Below are 18,052 nucleotides of genomic sequence, written 5' to 3' on the forward strand. Positions count from 1 at the left end.
ACATTGACGCCTATGAAATTAGTGCATTTCAAATATTTCTGAGAAAAAGCCAGCACGCTAGTAAACGTTGCAATTTTATGGTTTATCATGCTAAAACCAAATACCAAGAGAGGAGCAACATAGACATGTTTAGAACGTGATTTTCATGTGTATAATCCAAATATGTGACCACCAAATATACAAATTGATGTAAGTGAGGTACGAATGCATCTAAGTAAGATTCTTGATACTGCTTCCTGCCATAAGAGTAACTAACTTATCACCACCAAACAGTACATTTGCTGCTGAAACCCAATTTCCCAACAATATGAATTTAAGTAGAAACACTACAATGGCCCTTTTAGGGTACAAAACTTAAAAATCATTGTAACCACTTTTTGGTAAAACCAGAACAACGAGCACACAAAGTATAAAATCTCTTAATCAATCAAACACATGAAAATGATGGAATCAAACACATGAAAATGATGGAATCAAACACATGAAAATGATGGATGATTGAAGGAACTTGCTCATTCAATCACATAATCAGTTGTATGTGTTTTTCAAACAACGAAGTGGCTATATGAATTGAGCTGGGAAGCACAACAAATATTTGCATATATAATAGAACAGGAAAATGTGAAATGACAGCATAATCATGAAAAACTGTATGACAATTGACAAATATAGCATAGTATTTGTCTTTTCTTCCTTTTCACTCCGCTTATCTTAAATTAAGAGCATTGATGAACCATAGCTTCAAAGAAAACTGTTATGGCGATTTTCTGTTCAAATGCCAGTTATGCATTATAGCCATTCCACTTAGGATGACATCTCTTTGATGATACAAATTAATTCCTTCCTTTTCCAAGGTGCAACATAAGAGAAACCAACTGGCTTATTCCATATATTGCCTTGCAGAAACTAAAAATAGCGTCAATGACAAGAATGACAATTCTCTATCATATATGATATTACAAGCATACCGGTTGTACAAAGGCACCCGCTAAAATGCAGGTATTTAACTTTTAAACATTTGAAAATTAAAGGACAACCAGCAACACTCCCGCACATCCCAAGCTTCACTACGTACAGATGATGCTCAAGACTAAACCAAAACAGCTGTGAAAGTGCCAAAAGGCATGACAAATACGGGAATGTATTTGCAATTCACAATTTCCCGACAGGGTAATTGAAACTGGAATGATAAAATAATCACTATTGCTTGTAACTTAGACCTGAAGATTTACTCATTAATTGCTTTTCCTTAGTAGCACCAAGAGAAGAATCTGAATTGCTAGACAACGAGTCACTGTTTGGCCTAGCCCAGATCTTCAAATGTCCTTCATGTGAAGCAGTTATAATTGAATCTTTTGTGAAAATTAAACCAGATAATGGTTCAGCATGTACACGGTGAGCCATTACAGGAGACAGCTTTGGAACATCTCTCATACTTGGGGCAGGCTGGAGAACCCCAAATGCATGTGAACTCTCCCAATGAGAGGATTGACTGCCTGCACTGAACGTGGGAGATCCACCTGGAATACTTTTCCGGTTTGGTGCAACTATTTCATCCATTACCAAGTCCCATAACAGTAATTGTGTATCCTGCAAACATTAAGACAAAATCATTAATAAGACTCAATAATACCAGTACTGAATATAACCGTTATTACTCATTTTGCTATGCATTTACCTTATCAATTATAAGTAGAGCTTAATTTACAAAAGAGATAATCAACTAGACCAACATCTTCATCAAAAATTGGCTTTTAGATGCCTAGGAAAAGTAAATTTAGACCATTCTCTTCAAGACATTAGAATCATATTTTTGTGGGTACTGGGTATGCATATAGAATGCTGAAATTAAAAAACTGACTAGGCAAAAGTAACAACAATCTTTCACTTGATGGGAAAGAAAAGGATGCTTAAGTCATCCAAAATCCAGATAACCACATCTAAACTGACTAACAACTATAACTGCAATGAAGTCCATCCATCAGCTTCAAGGACCACTGTTCGAGGTGAAGGTTGATGGATAATGAAGTCTATTATAAGCGGAAACTATGTAGACCAGTTAAAACTAAATGAAAGTAACCAGCACTACCACCCTGAACTGCCTGTAACAATTATAATTGAGAAAATTCACAGCAAGAGAATCCCCCCGCCAATCATAAATCTTTGTTTTATCCACTCTTTCCTACTGAACATGACCACATTGAGTCTTTTATGTGAATTATCTGCAAATCCAGGAGCTTTATGTAGATTTGGTTGGGTTATAACTTATATCCACACATATTTTGAACTTAATACAAAATTGCAAGGTTGGCTTAACATGTTTCTGCAACAGGTTAAATGAGAGCATCTTTCAAACATAAGTTAATGTTTTTCCATTTCCCAGATTGTGTTGCTCCAAAATTAACAAAGATCTAACAGGAAGGAAACTTTTTAACATCTCTATGCCTCCCATATGATAGTGTAAATATATTACTAAGTTGCTGAATCGTGGGATTTTTCAGGCGACTCCGGGTACAGAATGTACCGGAATTGGATTCTGAACTGATTCTCCTGTGGGTGCATCTGGGATTCATGTTTTTAGATGCTGTAATGTTTCCACAATGTTTAGTGATTCTAGTTTGATCTTTTTGATATTCTTAAGACCTACAGTGCTGATTAGTGAACTCAGAACTTGCCTATCATGAGATTCTAGTTTAATCTTTTTGATATTGAAAACTGAATTTAAATTAGTATGTTATACTTATTTTTCAAAATTTGAAATTTGTAATGGATTTGTTTAGCATATGTATTGCTATATGGCATTCTAAACTAAAATCTATTTTTTAGCTCATATGTATATGACATATGTACACGTATACGTATACGTATATGTATATACATGAAATGTACCCAACCCTCAAAACAAATTCTGCTGTACCAGCGTTTCATACCCATGTACCTGTTCCCATTCCCATACCCGATTCGGTAACTTAGATATGTTACAAGTCAGATAAAATGCGTACCTGTCCCACTGATCCAAATCGATACATGACATTTTCCCCAGTGCCATCGGAAGAAGGTGGGGTCCAGTATGAATCAAAGGCAACTCCACTCACCTGTCACATCAACCTAAGCATATTAGCTGCATGGGAGAACACAATAAATAAAAAATTAGATACTTCCAAAACTTACCCATGAGTTGTGACCTTCACCCCATGCTACAACTGCGCGATCTTCCATGCTCCACACCTGGACTAGATCATCTTCTCCTCCCGTCAAGACATATTTGCCATCAGGGCTGAGGTGCCATTCACATATACAGAAAAGAAAAAACAGAAATATATTATATTAGCCATGTACCTTACCCAAATATGAAACATCATAATGGCATAGAATTTCAACCAAAACAATTAACTAGCTACCCCCTTATGTGATGCATGCTAAACTCTTGGACAATGCATATTGTGAATCTTATATATAACAATATTTTTGACCAAGTGCAAATAAGTAAAATGACTGATCCAGGGCCCAAGTGTGCCCAGGAGATAACACACCCCACACAAATTCAGATGTTTTATAGACAGAAACAATTGAATAAAGAAATGCAAATGTCACATCAAAGTGCTTATACAAAAAGAACCACATGAGTAATGTGACAGAAAGCTAGAACTGTAAATTGCTAGATTATTTAATGTAAAGCACTGTTATGAACCAAAAGGTCTGATGCATTTTGCAGGATGTTCATGCATGCCTCCTCAAAGAATAGTTCCGATACATTAATAAACAAGTTTGGAAGATGAAGAGACATAAGGTGTAGCAAGACATGCAACTGCTGGCTTTCTGTCACTTCATTTTCTCTGTTTAATTGTTTCCTAGAATCACTACAAAACAGTTGCATGAAATTAGGGATGACGCTTTCAATGTTATGCAGCATAGGCAAAAAGGAGTTTAAGCTTCACAGTATGATCATGCATTCTTAGGATGATCCTGTAGTTTGTAGCATAAACAACATTCCGCACAGAACACCACTGTTGTACTGGGAGATTTGTTTAAGTGCCAAATCCTACGAGATTGGTCAAAGTTTCAAGCCTCCTTGAGAAGAAATGATCTCCATTGCAACAAGTTGGAAGATTTGGGAAGTTGCTCGCAACTTAAACTTGAATCAATTCCCTTGGTAAGGAACTTGACTTGCAATAACGATCTGGTAGAGAGGACTACCTGGGTTTCTTGCCGAACCGTGTGACATAGGATACTATAGTAGATAGTATTCCAAAGTGAACCTTTACATTCTAGAAGTACAATTGAATTGTTTATAGAGTTGAGAGCATTTTAAATTTTTAACATAGCATGAGAATTGTCATCTTTTGGAACCTATCAAATGCTGCATGGAGACAATCTTTTTCACTATTAAAAGTAGGTAAACTTAAAAAGAAATCCATGGAAACTGAGTATCAATTATTTTCCCCTACCAACAAAGGAATATAAACTACATGTTTCTTGTTAGTCAGCTTGGCTCTAGCACATGCAATACATGATTCGATGTAAAATGCAAAATCTGACCTGAGATACGACCAAAATAGGTACTTCAAACCTGCAGGTCACTCATCAACTCCAAAAATGATTTTTAATCTTGCAGGAGTCTCCAAATTCATCTTCTGGCACTCTACATGGTGTACTACACAAACTATATTAGATGAAATGAGTTCATCCTGCAAGTAGAAATCTGAAATTGGCTTGCCACTATGCAATGCCTGAGAGAAATCTACAAATTCGGAATCATGATTCTGTAAATCAGATTTGTATAATTCTGTCCAAGGTTGGTATCATATCCACATGCATCAAGTGGTCTGCTCAAGCAATCTGCTCCTGAATTCACACCTCAATTCTTGTACCTGATGCTCAAGTGGAATTGTTGGAGCTATGAAGACTATTGTTGATCTCACTCTTGCTGCAATTGTTCTATGCCTACAAGAACTACAAACTTATGTGATCTACATGGATGATGGTCTCCTTTCCAAATATGTAGTGCTTTGAATGCTTATCTGCCTCAACAATGTAATAAATCTCTAAGTCATATGAGATATATTTTGATTTTCTAACACAGCAATGAATATCTCACTCTAGTAAGCAACTGGATGACCAAATATGAGAGGACTGCACAATGTGAATATTACGATGCTTCAACCTCAAATGGTAATGGCAAGAAACAAAGAATGCATTTTAAATCTTCAAATGTTCTCACTTGTATGGCTAACCAGCTGAAAGTTGCCTTGGTAACGACTTTGGTAATTTGATTCAATGGTCATTTGACATAAAAAACAAAGTAAAAACTTCCTATAAAAATTTTCAAACTTGAAGAATCTGTAAAGTTCTATGAGGGTCTTTGGAGTAAGCCACTCCAGAATAACATATATCTTGGTTGAAGCCGCATATACTCCATGTACATGATTCTACAATATAAACTAGATATCTCCTTCACAGCAAAAGATCATTTCTCCACATTTGCATATTTTGCTGAAAATAAAAATGCCATTAAGATAGACAACAGCAAATGAAGTTCTAAACAGCTATAGAATGCCATTCATCATCAGCACAGATGTTGTAGGTGCATTGGTCAAGTAGAAAGGCATAATCAACCATTCAAACAAATCTTCATTTGCTCAAGCATCTATGATTGTGAAGATTTAACTGTATTTTTACTCAACACTTTTTTAGCTTGCTTAAATTGCCAGGAACAGATCGTTTATGAGAGATGGCACCTTCTATGAGTGTAACTCCCACCTACTTTTGCCAATTGGAGTTACTTCTCATTTATTGGTTGTATTTGCCTCCTCTTATCTATACAAACTCCATTCACTTTGAATGTGTTATACCTGTATTATGAGCTTTTGGTTAATGCACATTGTCTTGAGCCATCTCTTATCCAATCTTGTCAATGCAGGAGCATCCAGGTTTACACGCAATGCATCACCCAAAAATAGTAGTAGTTTAATTTTGGTTCTCTATGCACGGAATCTTAGAGGTCAATAAGATAATAGTACTTCAGCAAGTTTATATAAAATTTATGGCTGAGGTTGATTATATGTGTGTGTGAGTGTATTATATACCAACCTACATACATACAGATGTATGTATTGCAGCAGGCCATAAGGCTAGGTACTAATATTTTAGAGTATGTATCGAATGTTGAATGTGTCTTTTTGGCCATAACTGTAGATAACCCGATTCAGTGTTTAGTAAGTAGTTATAACTGATTAAATAAAATAAAAAATTTCTAGTGTTCCCAATTCTGCACCTGGTATTAGCTTTGGGTTTGATGGAAGGCTTGGCTGCTTTTCACTCGGCACCTGAGTCTCAGCATCAAGTGGTATCAATGCTGGTTAACTCAGTGGGTTGTTGAAGTGTCTGAAGGAGTTAGTCTTGGAAAGTCTTAAGAGGTTCGTTGCAATTGTGAGGATCCTATGACTGCAGAAAACTAAAGTGAAAGGCATAGCTCATAGAGGAAACCAAAAAATCGAAGAAATATTGATATGGAAAAAATGCTAAGAGCCATGGCAACTAAATTGGAAGTAGTAGAGGCAAAGAAAAGGTGTATATGTTGAAAATGTGAATGAAGATGAGGAAGAAGTAGGCCAAGAAGGACAAGTGAATAACTATATGAATGAACTATTAGTGAGAGCTATGTCAAACTTCGGAAATAGACCGCAAATAGATACTCCTTGTTGGAAAAGTAAAGGAGAAGATCCAATCAGGTGATCAAGTGGTTGCAAAATTTAAGGCTAAATTATTACCAACAAATTATCATTTGAATTTATTAAAGCGATTACAAAATTTGAAACAAAAAAATTAATGTCAAGAACTACATAGAGGAGTTCTATAAACTCAATATTTGAATCTATCATGTAGAAAATGATGTGGATAAGATTGCAAGATATGTCAATGTACTTGAATACCAGTCAAAGATGAGTTCAACATGGTCCAAGTGAGTTCAATGGAAGAAGCTTATTAATATACCTTATGGGTTGAAGAATAACTTAAATGGGAGAGGAAGGTCCTCCAAAGAAGAGGAAAATTTAGTGGTAGAGGATAACAAATGAATGAGAAAGAATCTAACAACACCCAAAAGGATCGTTTGATCAGACAAAGAACTAAAGCTAATGAAGTGATGAAGGTAATTAAGAAAAGAAGTTATTACTTCCACTTGGATGCTAAAACCCTGGCCATGTTTCACTTCCAGTGGATAATCAAATCCCCGGTCAAACAGTCATCACTTCCACTTGGCCATGAAAAGCCCAGCCAGCTTGAGAGCACTTCCAGTGACCCCTCAAAAGCCCGATCGACCTTAACACATTTCTAGTGGCCTCCCAAATCCACAGCCTAGGTGGGTAATGAGCTTCGACAAATTGTCCACCACTTGATGGAATCAATGAATCAGACCTGAAATCAATAAAAATCAGACATGGAACAGACCTAGAATCAGATAAATCAGTCCTAATTCATTAACCTGAGTGGCAGAAGTAAAATTCTCAGACAGAGGAATTTGATTGATTTTGTAAAATTAATAAGTTTTTCTTTCAGCTTACGATGTAATAATGTGTTATTTGCCTCTTGCAGGTCTGATTGGAAGTGAAGGTTAAGTTGTGGTCTATTTAAGAATAATGCAAGGTAACATCACCATTGCAAGGATCAACATAATTCAAGGTTGGATCAACAAGGGCATCAGAAGTCTAGACATGCAAGAGAGTGAAGGTAGTGAATGAAAGAATGCAAGCACGTGGAAGAATGGAGAGAAGACATTACAATTTGAAGGGATCAAAGAAAGTCAAGGTAGGAGGCATCAAAAGAAAGGTGCTACAAGGCAAGTGTAGAGATCATTGACATCAAGGACAGAACAAGAAAATCTCAAGCTTTGAATGAAGAGTTTCCACCACATAAAGAGGATAACATTATACAAGGAGGATCAAGCACTCACAATAACGAAGGAATTTTACAAATATCTTGAATTTCCTTCGGGAACCCAAGAATCATTGCTAGTATAGCAAAAGAGTGATTAAAGACAGAGGCTTCAAGTGAAGGTGATCAAGTCAGAGAAGATGATGCAATTTGGGAATATCTCCCACCATCATCTCATTCATCACGGACTTGGAAATGTTGAGTATCAAGAGATATTGCCCAAATCACAAACACATGTGATGAGTTACAAGGAACTAGCTAAGGTGGCGTTGAAGTCATTACCTATCCATTCACATCATTCCAAGTCAAGACGTTCAGATTGAATGTTCTTGACCCATCCAATGAGAAGGATAACTACCACATGTGGAGGCACAAAGTCCAATGTACCTAACCTCATTACCTGTTGGTCAACATTCAAAGGAAATGTGTCCTTTAAAATGTAATTTTATCATTGGTCAAGCATTAAATGCTATGTAATGGGTGTAACAAACCCTAATCAGGGGTTTCTATCTTTCAATCTTGACCATTGATGTGGATTTGATCCTAGCCATTCAATTGTATTGAGAGCACTATATAAGGCTTGCTCTCCTCATTTGTAAAGGTTAATAGTTAATAGTTGATCAATAGTTGATAGCAAATAGCTAGAGTAGAATAGGAGAAAAGGAGATTGTTGCCAAGACTTTGTTGCAAGAAGCATATTATTTTCATTGAAAATATGGTGAATTTCATGTGTTGATTCAACATTTGGTCTCTACTTCTCATTTATTTTCATGTTGATTAAATGAAGTTATTGTGGATGATTAATGGTGAAATTTGTGTGCTCATACTACTTGTATTTTGTTGATTGCCAAATACTTTGCGTGGTCAACTAAACTCTTTATAAGTTTAACTTTGATTTCTACTAACCCATTGATGGTGTCTATGTTGTTGGTGGTGATTTGAACATCATAAGATTACCTTAGAATATCGCACTAGCTTTGTGGCATTGTTACTTTGCATGGAAAAGCAAAGTCGCAAAGCAAAGTCTAGTAGAATTCCACTAAGTCATTCATAGTTTCTTACATTCCTGGGATTAGACTAGCTTTTAAACCCTCATCCTTTTTATCTTTTTTAAAGTCAAGTAAATTTCGTGTTCCATTCGCATTCAAACATTCAAGTTCAACGTAAGTCCCCCTTGTGATTCCAACAAATCACATCATAATGGAACCTTGGAATCATCTAGTTTGATCACATTGTTTAGCATCCGAGAGGTCTTTGTTCAAGAGAGGATAGAAAACTTAGTATTTTATTCTGTGTTGCATGATATCATAAAAAACACATCACCAAAGATGTTATTATTTGATTTGTACTCCTTGTGGAGTATTTAACTTTAGTTTGGAATTGGAGGATGAAAACCCACAATTCCTTGGAGTGATTTCACATGGAATTCACCATTGTGCAGATCTGATTAATTTCCAGTTTGTAATTAATTTCCATTTAAGTCCACTCTGCCAATTTCATAACCTTCCGCATTTCCAATAGCATAATTTGGACTGATGACAGTCTCAAAACTTTGATTGAATGAACAACAGTTGATCATAGCCCATATTGAACGGTCACATATCTGTGTGCAGCAATTGAATTTATTGTAATAATAATTCAATTGATCATTGCCAATCGTATCGGTCAGTTAGTAATCCAGCTTCATCAGTACTGAAATATAGTTAGTACAAGGAGAATATTGGATCTGATCACTATACTGTCAGTATTGCTGTGGGATTATTCTACTTTTCATGACACTCATTCCTATTAACTTCAACATGAGAGACATCCTTGGATGAACAAGATTGGAGTCCTATACTAGGTTCTTGCTGTTCAAATTCTAGACATTTGCTGTAACTATTAGTATCCTACATTGTTTCAGTTTACAAGCATTCAGAAAATACCATATAATAAAAATTAAAAAGGGAACATTAAACCAAAACCATATGCATATTACGATAAAAGATAGTTTCTATTTATTGTTAATGGTTATCTACTGTAATATTCTGTAAATACTTAGTTAACATCGTCTTTCTTCTTGTATATAAAGATCTATTGATCTTTGTTAATATCAAGAAAATATTTTACCAATTACTTCGTAATATGGTATCAGAGCCCACAGGTAAATTTTTTCGAAAAATTTTCACCCTAATTTCATGTTAGTGAAATTTTTCGAAATTATTTCAGTTTGTTTTTCCAAAACCCGTTGAGGATTTCCAGTCTTATTTCCAGCCTGTGAAAGTGCGTGGTTTGGGGTTGGATCTGTAATTCATGATTTTTCGCATGAGATCCTTTCTTTTTTTTCACACTGCAACCCATTCTTTGTTCGGTGATCGCGCGACGGGTTCACGTTCTGTACGACAGCGATAGTATATTTTTCGCGACGTTTCGGTTTAACCTTCCAGGTGGGATTCCTGTGCAATTTTTTCATCAAATCGCGTTTTTTTTGATGGCCGGTTTTCCTTATCGCGTTTTTTTGCGATCTTCTTGCTCGCGTGACTTCCTTCACCGTTTCCACGAGATCTTCTCTCGTGTCTATGTGGTGTTTGCGGCCTAAACGTGTCGTGATTTTCACGACCTGTGATTTCCGCCATTTTTTCTGCAACATGCAACTTGGTCAAACCCGCGTTTTCTGACTTTCGGCTAGGGTTTTGACCCTCCAGATTCAATCAAAAAAAAATTTGAAAACAGATTCATGGTGGGTTTTTCGAGAGCTCAATTGGGCTATCGTCCATTTTTTATGGGTGCCTTGATTTTTGAGCCAACGGATCCAGATTCCGACAGCATATTCTTTTTGGGTTTTTCAAGCTCTCTTTTGGGTGCCTCTTCATTTTTTTAGTTTCTATTTATTGTTAATGGTTATCTACTGTAATATTCTGTAAATACTAAGTTAGTTGTTAGCTAGAATAGAATGTTTCTATTCTTCATGATCATTTCCTAAGGAAACATCGTCTTTCTTCTTGTATATAAAGATCTATTGATCTATGTTTAATATCAAGAAAATATTTTACCAATTACTTCGTAATAATGCAAGTCCAAAGAAAATGCTAAAAAGTTATTTTTAATAGTGGAAGCACAAAGAAGTTGGTGTCCAAGGAGACGATGGAAAAGCTCAAGTTGAAGAAGACCAAACATCCCAACCTACACAAGGTCTCATGGTAGCAATGTTTGGTAAATTTATAGATTGGTGTATATAAGAATAAAGTATTGTGTGACATTATGCACATGGATGCTTCTCATATCTAATTGACGAGAACATGGCAATATAATAGGAGGGTTGTACACAATAGCAAGATGGAACACCTACACCATTCTAAAATATTGAAAAGAATTTACATTGAATCCGTTAAAAAATCAGGGAGAAGTTCAAAGGTATATTTTCTTTTTGGAATGGTTTTAAAAGATATAAGGAAAGAATGTTTTATGCTTCTATTCCTAATCTTGCAAAAGATAGAACAATAAAGGAAGAGTAGAAAGTTCCACAAGAGTGAAGGAAATGTTAGAAGAATATGCTAAAATTCTGTCAAAAGAGTTGCTAGCCACGAGAAGTATTAGTCATCACATGGATTTGATTTCTGATGCAAGTTTACCAAACAAGACAAGATATAAAATTACATTGATGGAGAATGAGTAGATGAAGAAACAAGTTCAAGATTTGTTGTATAAAGGTCTGATAAGGGAATGTTTAATCTCATGTGTAATACCAAAGGTACTAGCACCAAAGAAGGATGGTGAATGACTCGTGCATAGATTCACAAACCATCAACAAGATAACAATAAAGTACCAATTAATATCATCACCTTGAATGGAGGACTTGATGGTTTGTTTATGCGAAGCCAAATATTTCACTAAAATTTGACATGAAAAGTAGGTATCACAAACTTGAATAAAGTACAAGTGGTTAGTCATGCCATTTGGATTGACCAATGCAATGAGCACTTTCATGAAATTGATTAAGGAAATATTGAAACACTTCCCTAAGAGTTCATGACTTCATTTAAATGACATTTGATTTTTATTACAACAAAGAAAGGATAGTTGAAGCATTAAAGGTTAGTTTTGAAAAGATTAAAAAAAGAAAAGTTCCTAATCAATTTGAAGAAATGCAATTTTATGAAGGAAGAACTAATCTATTTGAAATTTGTCATTTCCCAGGAGGGTTTGAGAATAGATCCAGAAAGTACATTTGAGGCACGAAGTTTGCATGGACTAACAAGTTTCTATAAGAAGTTTATCCAGAATTTCAATGTCATGTATGTATCTATTATAAATACTATGAAAGGTGGTAGGAGTGAATTTTAGTGGACAACAACAGAAAAAAGTTTTCAACTCTTAAAAGAAAATGTAACAAAACAACACATCTTAGCATTATTGGATTTTCACAAAGAATTTCATGTGGACTCTGCTCCAACCGGAGCAACCATTGAAGTCTTGAGCCAAGAAGGTAAACCCATTGCTTATTTTAGTGAAAAGTTGAATGAAGTGAAAAAGTACTCAATCTATCATCAAAAATTCTATTCCATTGTACAAGCACTTTAGTTCCTTCACTATTGAAGGAATTTTTCCTATTCACAGATCATTAAGTGTTGCAATATGGCACACAAAAAGGTTGAATTCCTTCAAAGATATTCATTTGTTTTGAAGCACAGAAATAATAGAACAAACTGGGTTAAATGATGGTTGTTTTTAATTGAAATAAAAATAGAAGTTGGTTTTGACTCTATGAGTTAGTTGTATGAAAATAACTTAAATTTCAAGGAGGCATGGGCTGCATACAAAGAGTTTAATAGACAAAAACATGACATGGTTAGATTACTTCATTTAAATAGGATTGTTGTTCGTGGGAAAGTGTTCATGTATATGTGATGTCAAGGATCCATGCTGGAAAATCTAATAACGGTGAAACATTAGAGGCCTAGTTGAACACTTTGGAAGAGACAACACGTTGGCACAACTAACTGAAAGTTATTATTGACCCAGAATGGATATGGATATGGCTATGAAGAATATGGTGTAGAACTACAAAATTTGTCAACATGCAAAAGGGAAGAGCCAAAATACCAAATTATATCAGTCTTCACCTATTACAAGGAGATCATGGGAGGACGTATGGACATTGTTTTTGGGTTGTCACAAGACTCAAAGAGGTAATGGTTCCATTTATGTGGTAGTAGATAGATTTTATAAAATGGCACATTTTATTCCATGTAAATAGTTAGGTGATGCCGCACATGTTGGCACATTATTCATTAAGGGGTAGTTAGAATCCATGGATTATCAAAACGTGTAGTTTCAAATTGAGAAACTAGATTTGTGGGTCACTTTTGGTGCACTTCATGAAAGATAATGGACACCAAATTGAATTTTAGTGCAATCTATTATCCCCAAACCAATGAGTAAATAAAGTTGTCAATAAGAGTCTAGGTAATCTGTTGATATGCTTGGTTGGAAAGAAGCCCACTAAATTAGATCTGGTCCTGACACAAGCAAAAGCTGATTATGATAACTCAATTAACAAGAGCACAGCTAAAAGCTCTTTCCAAATCATGTATGGGTAACAGCCCAAAGGGATAGATGACTCCAGAAATACTATTGATTTGAATAGAAAAAGTGTTGTAGAAGATTTTACTGATTATATACATGAGTTGCAACATGAAGCTAAGAAGAATTTGGAGAAAAATATAATGAAATACATTAACATGCAAATCTCAAGTTGGAAACTTGGTATTAATAAGCTCATTTGCGGAAAGAAAGATTTCCCCAAGGGACCTACAATAAGCTAAAATAGAATCAGATTGAGCAATGTAATGTAAACATCCAATGCATATGAGATAGAGGCTTGTTGAAGGTGTAGACATTTCACCTATTTTCAATGTTGTTGATTTTACAGTTATTATAAAGGGAAAACTGGTAAAGAAGAAAGCGGTGCAGAACTTGATTGTCAAAAGGAAGAAGGTGTACAATAGTTTCCTAAAAAGGGAAGAGTTGAATTTGAGACACGAGGAGATTTCCAAGTGGTTAAGAAAACGAAGGGAAGGAAAACAGTAGTTTCTTAAATATTTTTGGAGTTGATATAAGGATCTTTGAGAATTAAAAGGACGGTATTGTAAATGATGTTCAATTCTTAGTTCAATATGCAAGATATATTCTAGTTTATATTTTCTTGATTTATGTATTATCTATTTATATGATAAATCTGATTATCTTCTTTTGTATGGCAGGTGAGAGGAGCATTTATTGATTTCGATGTCCTTCTCACAAATATTGATTGATATATATATGCAAGAGGGGAGGATCAAGCAATGCCTTGACCGGTAGACATGACCGATCAAGACACTAATTGATCGCACCCTTTGACTTTATAATTACCAATCGGTGTATACATTAATCAACAGCCCGATACAAATCGGGGTCTACATAACTTATTGGTTAACACCAATCGGTGTCTACGTAACTTGTTAACCAATACCAATTGGTGATCGCTTAAGTGATACCAAGCGGTGTGCTTTGTCACCCGATACAATCGGTTAATCCCGATAGCCATCATTAGTTTACTGTCAATAAATCAACCGATATAAATCGGGATACTTGGTTAGCCCGATAATAATCGGTGATCACAGTTATAATGCAAACTGATGTTAATCGGTATACTATGCTATGATATGATTATCGATAGTTTGAACATCGATCGAACTAAGTAGATTGAACATATACAAATGAAAGAACAATAGCTTGAAGTTTTTCCTAATAGTTTATCGATAGGATAAATGATTAAATGAGAGATAAATGATTGAATGAGAGACTTCATTTATCTCTCATTTAATCATTTATCTTACCGAAGCTATCATGCATTAACAGGTATAACTTTAACAAATTATTTTGGCTTCTGAAAATCAAATTATCATGAATTTACATTCTTGATTCTGATTTTACTGAGCTGCAAAGCTGCTTGTTTCAATTGCTATGTTATTGAGTAGCTGCTTAGATTTGCTTCTCTTCATTTGACAGTTGACACCTGATCTTTGACTGCATAAAAAACCCAAAACTTGTGACCTAGGTTACTTTGGTTTCAGAGATCTCCCAAATTGTCAATGTGGTGGATGATATGATGTCACTAAAAGGAAAGAGTCCTTAACACAAGAATTCATTAACTAGCTCCACATAGGGAAGGCAAGTAATTCTAATACACATTTGAGAAAGTTGAACTAAAACCCTCACAATTTGTTGGCTTTACAAATTCAAATCTTTCAAACCTCTCGTAATTCATTATTAAAAAGTAAATGACATGTTTGCAGAGGAGAGGACACAAGATACAGCACCATGAATGTGCACAACTAATGTCAATGAAGCTAAGGGAAATAGCAAACAGTTCAGAAGATATCCCAGAGGTGCAGTGTATCCCTCTAAATGCAAAGCCACATGTATCTGGAATCCAAATCCACATCTAACAGTGTCAACTTGGACAGAAGATAGCCACAAATGAGCTAGGTCATACCTGTCAAACCAATCACACCTGTTGATTTATGAGTCAAAAATTCGAATGATAGTCTCAAAAGCATTTTATGATTAAAGGGAGACTGGTACAGAGCATTCTATAACAGTCAATAAGAAAAAAGTGATCTCACAATCCAAGGACATCCCAAAAGGCTCTGAGCGAGGACCACACTACTCATTGTGGTTGCAGGAGGCAAATATCACCCTTTCTCCTCTGATCTACTCAGACCCTGGAGAATTAATATACAGAAGATAGTCCTTCTGAATTGTAATCTACTAATGCCAAATATTCCATCTAAAATGAATGGCTATCAAAGTCACTTTCAACCATTAAAGCAGACTTCCTATCCCAATAAAAACAAAGCCCAAGGAATCATAATACTATCTGCTTTCAAACCTCAAATGGTGTTTGGCACATTTTTCTAAAATTAAATATCAGCACTGACCACAAAAGAATGCTTAGTACAAAATAGAATACCAAATTACTAAAAAGTAACTCAAAAGCCCTTCATGCTGATATTTGAATTTTAGATTAATGCTAGTTGATGCAAAGTCTCCTCCAGATAGAGACTTTAAAACTCATCACATATTTCTTTTGACTCATTTTTATCTATTTTATAATATTAAAAGCTGTTTTACCTCCATGCACAGCATAGAAGTGCACCATAATAGCTTTTACCCCCACATATCAACTGTTCTTTTGTAAAATCAAATATTCTCAAATAGCCTGCAATAAAATAAGATTCATATCCATCAACACCTGAGAATTAGGTAAATGCTAATTACCCTTAAATTAAAAAACCATAAGAAGCTCTGAAGTGGACATGAATATTAGGTTGTTGGATCAAAGTAATACCATCCCTTCCAACTGTTGCTAGAAACTCTCCATCGACTGAAAAAGAGATACAATTTATAGACCCTTGGCATATATGCCATCTGGCAATAGGGTTGCTCTGCAAATAACAACAATTGCAACATCAACATACAGCCACCTACACAAAATGAAATATGCACAAACCAAATCAAACTAGCAATGGTTTTGTCTGAGAAGATCAACCTTTTTCAAGTACCTTGCCTTACAATTGAAATACATTAGAGTTCTAATATCTGATGCTCTAAATAACACACGCATACAGTAAAATGTGAATGGTATAACCCAACAAAGTACACATATCTCTGAAAGTAAAAGCATACCTAGTATTACAAAGAAAGAAAGTGTGTTAATGTCCACAAATGACCAATGATGGTTACAAACACCCTAATTACTAAACCCTAAAGTATTGAAAATTTAGCAAGAAAGGTTAAACCTAAAGCAGTTAAATCCCAAACCATAGCACAGGACCAAATAACCTTGTGTGGGGAGAACCCCTCAATGAAGTACAAAGCAGGAAACCATGACAGAAGACTACCTTTGTCACATGTTTGTATCAAGGCCCCAATCAATGAGAATGGAAAATCCAAGGAGGAGAACGCCCCCTAGAACCTTTACTAGCATCCAAAGCCAGAAAACCTCTATTAACAAAGGGAAAACTAGCTATGTCTGCTGCACAAAAATGCCTTACCAATATAAGCACTCGATTCATACATTATGTCTCACGTGAACCCTTCACCATAAATAAAAAAAATCTTTAAAAAATTGCAAAAAATCATCACTTGTCTTAGAGCATGATTTTTCTAACAAGAACAAACCACACAGATTTTTTTCCCAATTATTTGGCATTTAATCATTATAGAATCACAATTAGGATTTTATCACAATCTTGGGCACAATTTTTTTGCCAATTTCTGGTCATTCATTAGACACTGAAACCTTTTTGTTGTTCACTTTCTCATTTTAATAGACTTTTGAGCTAAACCAGAGTGATTTTCCATCATTTTCGACCAGATTTTAAGCTGAACAGGAGCGATTTTCAATGGGATTTTAAGCTGAACAGGAGCATTTTTCAATGGGATTTTACACTGAACCAGAGCATTTTCAATGGGATTTTAAGCTGAATCAGAGCATTTTCAAACATTTCTGACAGGTATTATGGCATTTTGAGCAGAATTTTTATCTGAATCAAAGCCTTCAACAGGTCTTGTAGCATTTTGTCCTTCAGTTTCAGAATTTTTGAATGAAATTCCTCCTTTTAATTTATAAAAACATAATAAAAAATGTATTTATTGCAAAAAAAGCCCTAACACCCAACCCTGAAAGCTGGAAACCAAAAAGCCATAACCATCATCATAAATGCTGTTTATTTATGGTTAGTGTTAGTGCTTTTTTACCGAAAAAGCCCTAAATGTTGAATTTTTTTGGCATTTTTGCTTATAGTCAGCTTTTCTAAACTTAAAAAACTTAAATCATAATACCAAGAGCTAAAAAAATTCAGTATTTTTGGTACAGATTTGGTCATCATGCCACATGAGAGACTTTCAATGGACATGTGGCATGTTGGTCTAGGCTACAAAGAAAGTGTAATGCAATTTTTGTGGGCATGTATGTAATGGATGCCTGTACTACTTCAAATGGCATTTGCAAAGGAGACAAACCATGCTCTAATACCTTGCAAAAAGTGCCCTATGGATGTTACATATCAGGCATGGGAGGGAGGTTATAAAAGT

The 18,052-nt window shown here is 35.2% G+C and overlaps 1 protein-coding gene across 1 annotated transcript in view; it reads right to left on the minus strand.

The window, feature by feature from the left end:
* Positions 1–570: 570 nt before the first annotated feature.
* LOC131068647 (probable catabolite repression protein creC) overlaps positions 571–18,052 on the minus strand; it is a 51,027-nt gene continuing 33,545 nt past the window's right edge. The window contains exons 8-12 of the mRNA XM_058003883.2: positions 16,305–16,401; positions 16,088–16,175; positions 3,172–3,277; positions 3,003–3,095; positions 571–1,590 (exon numbers count right to left, since the gene is read on the minus strand). Of these exons, the coding sequence (XP_057859866.1) occupies positions 1,201–1,590; positions 3,003–3,095; positions 3,172–3,277; positions 16,088–16,175; positions 16,305–16,401 (774 nt within the window). The 3' untranslated portion in view covers positions 571–1,200. The remainder of the gene's footprint in view (positions 1,591–3,002; positions 3,096–3,171; positions 3,278–16,087; positions 16,176–16,304; positions 16,402–18,052) is intronic.

Source organism: Cryptomeria japonica, chromosome 6 (genome assembly GCF_030272615.1).
Source record: "Cryptomeria japonica chromosome 6, Sugi_1.0, whole genome shotgun sequence".
In the NCBI taxonomy this organism is placed as follows: Eukaryota; Viridiplantae; Streptophyta; class Pinopsida; order Cupressales; family Cupressaceae; genus Cryptomeria; species Cryptomeria japonica.